This window comes from Nycticebus coucang, chromosome 5 (genome assembly GCF_027406575.1).
Source record: "Nycticebus coucang isolate mNycCou1 chromosome 5, mNycCou1.pri, whole genome shotgun sequence".
NCBI classification, from domain to species: Eukaryota; Metazoa; Chordata; class Mammalia; order Primates; family Lorisidae; genus Nycticebus; species Nycticebus coucang.
In genome coordinates this window covers 124392917-124400137 of record NC_069784.1, presented here as the reverse complement: position 1 = coordinate 124400137, position 7221 = coordinate 124392917, and the positions used below count along the sequence as shown (strand labels likewise).

Sequence of the window (7221 nt, the reverse complement as noted above, 5' to 3'; positions counted from 1 at the left end):
AACACACGAAATAACCCCATTTACAAAATGGACTGGAAGGGTAGGGATTTAAAAATGAAGCCTTCCATAGTGAGATTTCCTTTTTAATGAAATCCAAAAGCGGGTTTAAAATAGTCTGTATCAAAATTTAAAACACATGTAAGTTTAATACAGCTATTTTTATCTTAAATGATATAAGGATATTCATAAGAATTTTTTCTACCAACAAAAGGTTAGACTTTATTTCATAGCGTGCTGGTTAAACGTAAGACCTGCACAATAGCATACTATGCAGCCCTTGAGAGAACAGAATGTTGACACAGAAGGGTCTGTAAGATACAATTTATAAGCAAAGTTGAGTAAGCATGCTACTATTTCTTTACGGAAAGAGACATATGCAATTATATTTATAAATACCTAAGAGTCTTTCTGAAAAGAGGCCAGCACTGATTAGAAACGTAGCCTTCGTGAGAGAAACAAGGTGGCTGAGAAGGGAGGATGATTTTTTTGTATTGCCTCAAGTGCATATACAAGGTATTACCTGCTGAAAATTGTGTACATATACAGGGTATTACCTGCTCAAAATTGTGTACAGCTAACACCCTCTTCCACCAATTAAAAACTTACCCTTGTATCAGTTCTAGTACACCAATGTTGAAAACACATTTTGTCAAGTTGATTAATTTTTCTAACATCCAGACCTATGTATTTCTCCCCCTTGTCTCTCTCAGTGAAAGATGTGGGCTGTGTTACCACTTAATCGTATGATACTGAGCAAGTCAACCCACCTGTGTGGACTCAGACTCTTCACTTGAACACAGTAAGTTTAGACTAAAGATGACTTCTAAAAATCTCTTTCTGGCCTCAGGTGCTGTGATTATATGACTTGACTATGCATATCTGAAAACAATATGTATACATTGACAAAGAGAATCTGGGTGCGTTCAGAGGGTTCCGTTTTGGTGATGTGGCAGAAGTAATTATATATAACTATTTTCACAATATATTTCATCCTTTGACCACACTACAAATTCCCTTTAATTTCTACTCCACTTATGTTTGGTCTCTTACTCAAGAAGCAACAGAAGAGGTGTATTCAGCTGAAGGAATTTATTTACTTTCTTTTCTAGGTACATAGACAAGTTTTGATACACAGGGAAACCCTTCTGTCCATCTTTCTTTTTGCTAAATGAATCATCACAATAATTTTTACAATTTTTAAAACAATACATAGCTTTCTTGGCTGAAGCAATTGCAAGAACATATTGGTACTGGTATATTACAGCTACTTACAATGTTTAAGAATAGCAATGGAGAAAAATAAGTTATTTAAATATTGATTTCATATACAGAAAGTGCAATGTTGTTAGTTGTTATATAACTTGCTTGATAGTTTCTTTTCTCTATCAATTTTAAATCAAAGATAATTTGGACTCAAACTATTATCTGTTTTTCTGAAAGTAACACAGTACACCCGTGCAGTGGCGACGTGGCCAGGTAACCTCTTTTGCTGCAGCTGTGAAAGCTAACTTTGATGTATCAGGAACTGATTTCCAATAGACTATTAATTTCCAATTTCACTCACACCTTGGTTCAGGACAGAGAAAAGGGCCTCTGACTAAGGCAAGGCCTTTAAAAGATATCTGCTTCTTGGTTATCTGGGAATGTAAATACTCACTGGAGCCAGCTGCTTTCTTCCTTCCAGCCAGCTTTGAAGTAAAAACTATACACAATGTTATGTGTAGCTACCTGAGCCAAACTGCCTTTCCAGGGTTCTTTTGTGCTTTCCAAAGACAGCAATATTCACTGTCACTCAAAATTCTGTACCAAATACCACTGAGTAAAACCGGCTATTGCTGAAGCCGACCACCTGCTGACTAATGTCTGCAGGTGGCTCCAAATCGGTCAAATGTCACACACAAACATTCAGGCTTTTCCAGACCAAATTAAAAGTTTAAAGCAAAAGAAGACCAAACAAACACTAAAGAAATAGTAAAAAAAAATTTTTTTAAACCATAAAAATAAAGTCAAAACTATACCCTCAAACCCCCTCAGATTAGACATTCCCAATGGAAATTATTTATGGTCCCTGAATTTAATTTTCTTTGCAAAGGCATGGATTTCCAAAGAATAAAGACAAAAATAGGGTTTGGCATTGTCAAGAACTCCAGAAAGTTCCCTTTTCTGGTGTTACTTTTACCGAAATGAATACCCTATGCCGAGATTGAACTACACAGGTGGGAAACTCTCCTAAGATATCTTTTACGCAACGTTTGCGTAGTCTTTTTGCTCAGCTTACACAATGAGCAGAATCTCATCAGAATGTCAAGCAAGGTATTCCAAAAGCAGGAAGGGAAGCCTGCTTTACAGCACCTGTCTCCACCACAGCAGGTGAAATACGCCTGACTTTTCTCATTTTTGGAGAACCCTACAGCCTCATTACATTCCAAATGGGCCAGGCCACAACCCATGAGGACAAAAACTGAGTTGTTTTTAAGAGTTCAATAGAAATCTGGCAGCTTTACCTTTTCATTCTACATTTCCACAACTTCTTTACATGGCATCTTATAGAAGGTGAATATTATTGAACAAACATACATTATTTTAAAAAATGCATACCACAGCATGGAAAAAAAAACAAAACCCACATCACCTGAGAACGTCCTTTTCCTTAGAAACATGGATCCAGATATAAAGCACGTGCTCCAAATGGCTTTGTAATGAATGAAATCACTTCCCCCAGCACCTGGGAAATCATTTGTTCTAATAAGTAGGTGAAATATTACAGAACTTTGACCAAGGCCTTGTGTTCAAGATGTTTCTGTTATAAATGATCACATTTGTGTTTAACATAGTGCCCATGATAAGACTAAAAGAAAATCATTTTGTTAAAGCAACGGAAACCTTAATAGTTTTGTTGTATAAATTCACTGTTTGATAGAAAATCTGACACCAGCCTAAAAGAGGACAGAATGTGTTGAAATAGGGTGAAAAACAAATGAAATACGAAAATACTTAACACATGGCTAATGTGGTTTGTCTGGCTCCACAAGGAACCTTTGTTTGAATGAAAAGAATTGTCTAAATAAGAATAACAGTATCTTAATTATAAAACTGAAAAAACTTTTAAAAAACATGTTATAAACTACTTCCCTTTGTAAGCACGTCTTTCTGAAATATACAGTCTTACAGTGACTCTTTGCAAAGGTGATCCCTTGGCTGATGACTGAATTTTGGAACGGGAAAGGTCAAGGTTCCAAGTCAACACTGCAGCGTAATGACCCACATGGTAACAACACTAATCAATTAGAATGAAAGGCAGGTACCACACATGCACACAACACCTTTGTGAATTTCAGATAGCTTTTGCCTAGATCTGTAGTTAGCTTAAAAATCAAAAGCCAACATGAAACGGGTGCCTGACAAACACCACTACAAAATCAGCCATGTTAGAATGAGATCAGTAGAAAAGCCCGCTTCTGTGGAAGACACCTCAGACGTGAGGTGGCAGTCTAAGCTGAAGATCTGGAACCATGGTTACAGGGTTGTGGACACTAGTTAGATAACTGCTTAAAAGCTTAGATTAAGGCAAATAAAAGCTGATTGCTAGAAAGCAATTATTAAAATGTCTCTTGTTTATCTAAAGGAGAATAGGACTTTTTTTTTTTTCCTGGTGCAGCCAGATGTTCTAACCTTTGAACCAATGAGCATGGTCAATAGTGTACAATAACTCCCGAGTCTGTTCCTTTGGCCTAGCTAAGCCCATCTGGCCCTCGGGTGTCCTCGGGGTGACGGACAGAGGGCAAGGGCACTATCACAATGGAACAGGCTGTCCCCACCCTCTTCTCAGCCTCTGCCAGGGCACAAAGACAAGACTGGAGGCACAGCGTTTGTGGCCAGCTGGCATCTTCTGCGTTCAGAAAAATAAAAATAAGTGCTTGTCTTTTCTTTGAAGGTCAAAGAATCGCACTAATTTCCTTGAAGGGGCTTTTCTGGAGGAGAGGGTCCTTGGTCCTTTGCCAAGTTTCTGCGCTCTGTTTGGCCGTACGCTGGGCCTCTTCTGGATCTGGTCTGCGCGTCCAGAGATGGGGGAATTGCATCAGCATCGTAAGCACAGTGAAAGGGTGGCTCTTGTCCAGGCAGAGCCTGGCTACATGGCCTCGGGGCCTGGTGGCAGTTTGAAGAGTCTGGCTGCAGACAGGAGCTTTCTTATGTGTCTCTCCTCTGTGATGCCGGCCTCCTGAAGGCAAGTGTGGGACAGAGAAGGCACTTGGCTCAGTGTGCTGACCCCCGCTGCAGAGAGGGTGCTGGTGTACATGGGCAGACCGATGGAAACGAGCCAATCTGACAAGGACGAAACGCATCCAGGAGAGACAGGCTTTCTACAGATCTCCGTGAGTCCACCACTGGGGATCTGGATCAAGAAAGCAAATAAAGAAAACAGGATTATAGAACACTCCGTGTGTCATCGGAGGGTTACTCCTCATAGGCTTAAAAGGACCAGAAATGAAATACGCATTGCTCGGTTGTTATCAGAAAGTGATTATGCAACGAAGGCCAAAGACCCAGAGCAGCATGAAGAATTCTTAAAGTGGAAACAAATCTTCAAAGAAGTGTTCTATAAGGTTTTAGAATTAAATCAAACCTAAACATGTCCACATCTCCAGACTAAGCATTCATTTATTTCATATCTATGTATACAGACACACACACACAGAGTTATTTTGTCTTACTATGACACGCTCTTCCACAAGAGCCCTTAGTTGATTTGAAGAGCTGCATCTGTCACCTGTGTGGTAGTATGAAAAGGATACTCAATGCGGAGGGTTTTTATAAAGTAGATTTCCTACTAGGTTTTGAATCTACATTAAAAACCAAAAAATTAAATATTCAGTCAACTTAATCACAAAGAATTTAAAATACAAAAACAAGTGTTGGCCAGGATGGGGAAATGGATGTTTAACTTTGAACACTGAGTACAGAAAGAGATGTACCTTTCAGAAAGGTGATTTGCTAACAGGTACGAAAAGGCTTGAGGTTCTGTACAATTTTGATGAAGCAAAGCCTCTTCAAAAATACCTACCTATCCTTTAAAATTAACCTCGGAAGTCAATGAAGATATATTAATAGAAAAGGCCCATTTCAAAACTGTGAGATTAGCTTAAGGATGGTACATTTATCTACTAGAACACTTTGAAATACAGGAGACTCCCCTTCTGGTTTTATTTTCTGTGATCTAAAAACATTAAGTGGAAAACGTGACATAAACAATTCTGAGCAGCATGATGAACTGTCCAGCTGCATCCCACGTGGGATGTGACTCCTTCCTTTGTCCACTAGGTACATGCCATGTACACTCTCTGCCCCTCAGTTACTTAGCTGCCATCTCGATTACCAGATCAACTCTCAGGGCACTGCAGGGCTTGTGTTCAACACACGTATCTTTGATTTCATAAATGGCCCCAAAGTACAAGAGTAGTGATGCTGGCAATTTGGACATGCCAAAGAGAAGTCAAAAAGTGCTTCTTTTAAGTGAAAAGGTGTACATTCTTGACTTAAGGAAAGGAAAAAAAATTTAGATGCTGAGGTTGCTAAGATCTATGGTAAGAACAAAATTTTCCATCCATGAAATTGTGAAGAGAAAAAAGACATAGGTGCATAGTATACAGAGGGTGCCAAAAAAGTATACATATTTCAAGAAAGGAAAATACTGTCCTAAATGTGTAATTCTCAAGTCATGTTTGACTTCTGCGATTACAAGAGGTGCTCAAATGTGATCTGTATTCGTCTTTTGTTTCTGGTCTATACTGAGTAGTACAATTTTAATACAGATTTTTTTCTTTCTTAAAATGTGTATTCATTTTTTTTTGGTACTGTCTGTATGTAGGGCTCAGTACTATCTGAGGGCCCAAGGAATCCACTGGAGATTTCAGAACATATACCTTATGGATAGTACTGGGACAAGGGGGGCTACTTTACTGATAATATAAAATAATTTTTTATTAACAGAGAGACAGAATTATGATCTAGTAACCAAAAACAATCAGGTTCCAAACTGTACACTTACTATTGTACATGTGCAAAGAAATAACTAGACAGTTTTTTAACAGCCTAGTGTGTGTTTATGGTATACTATACGATGGTTTGATTTACACACATGTTGTGGAATGGCTAAATGAAGCTATTGACTTACTCATTACCTCAGATACCTTATCAATTTTTATTTCTGGCAAGAACATTTCAAATATTCTTAGCAATTTTCAAGTCTATAATACAGTAAAAACGCTGTAAGTTGACCACCCAGGGGTCTGTAACAAACTGGTCAATGTTAGAAAGTGGCTGACATAAGGAACTAGGCCTAGTGCACTGATCCGTGCGTAGAGTGCAAGTCTGGTCTGTGAAAATTAGGTCAACTGAAGGAGGAGGTGGCCAGCGGTCAACTACGCAGGGTCTACTGCATGTTACCATTACACCATAGGTCTCTTGAACTTATTCCTCCTAACTAAAATTTTGAGTCCTTTAGACAGATTTTTTAAAAGTTCTTTGCAGTGCTGGGAATAGGGACAATTTTTTTTATTTGGTTTGTTTTGCTTTTTCCCTTAACAAAACTGTATTTTCAAAAAGTTCTAGGCTGACCAGCTATTCCTTTCTCTCCAGGTGTCTCCTTTCTACAGCTCCAATGAACCCTGGCCTGCTTGGCAGCTGCCAGCGTGCTCATCGTGAGCTCTGTCGCCAACTAGACGGCAGCAGCCTGAGGCGTGCGGGCCACTTACCGCCATGCGGTGCTGCTTCCGAAGCAGCTTCACCCGGATCTGGTCCAAGTGGGTGGCAATGTCCCTCTCAGGCTGATCCAAGTCCTCTGCATATCTCTGCACCAGGGCTTCGGGAATCCCACAACGGCCATGCTGCCAGGGGAGGAGAGAAAGGTGGCATCAAAGGTACTGAGGAGTTTTTATTCTTTAAGTTACACCAAACATAGGCAGGATAAGACATTTAACTACTGGAAAGTATCACCAAAAGTTTTCATTTGAAATGAATGTATTTCCTTTATTGTCAGGAGGGATGCTTTAACGACTTTATCTTCCAAGTACTGATGAGCTCTAGGTACTGATCATTCTCCCTGCAAAAGACAGCTGCCCTAAATTAAAAGCAACCAAGCAAAAACAACATAATTAAGGCAGAGCACTACGATCTTATTATTTTTCAGGCCAATGCCTTTACCTTGCTCAACCTGATTATTTC

General features: G+C 39.3%; 1 protein-coding gene across 6 annotated transcripts in view; it reads right to left on the bottom strand.

The window, feature by feature from the left end:
• Positions 1 to 1074: 1074 nt before the first annotated feature.
• The window catches only part of SASH1 (SAM and SH3 domain containing 1), a 312356-nt gene continuing 306209 nt past the window's right edge, over positions 1075 to 7221 (bottom strand). For all 6 annotated transcript variants that reach the window (XM_053591083.1, XM_053591082.1, XM_053591085.1 and 3 more), the window contains 2 exons: positions 6753 to 6884; positions 1075 to 4393 (listed from right to left, as the gene is read on the bottom strand). In XM_053591083.1, coding sequence (XP_053447058.1) covers positions 4130 to 4393; positions 6753 to 6884 — 396 coding nt within the window. In that variant the 3' untranslated portion in view covers positions 1075 to 4129. The remainder of the gene's footprint in view (positions 4394 to 6752; positions 6885 to 7221) is intronic.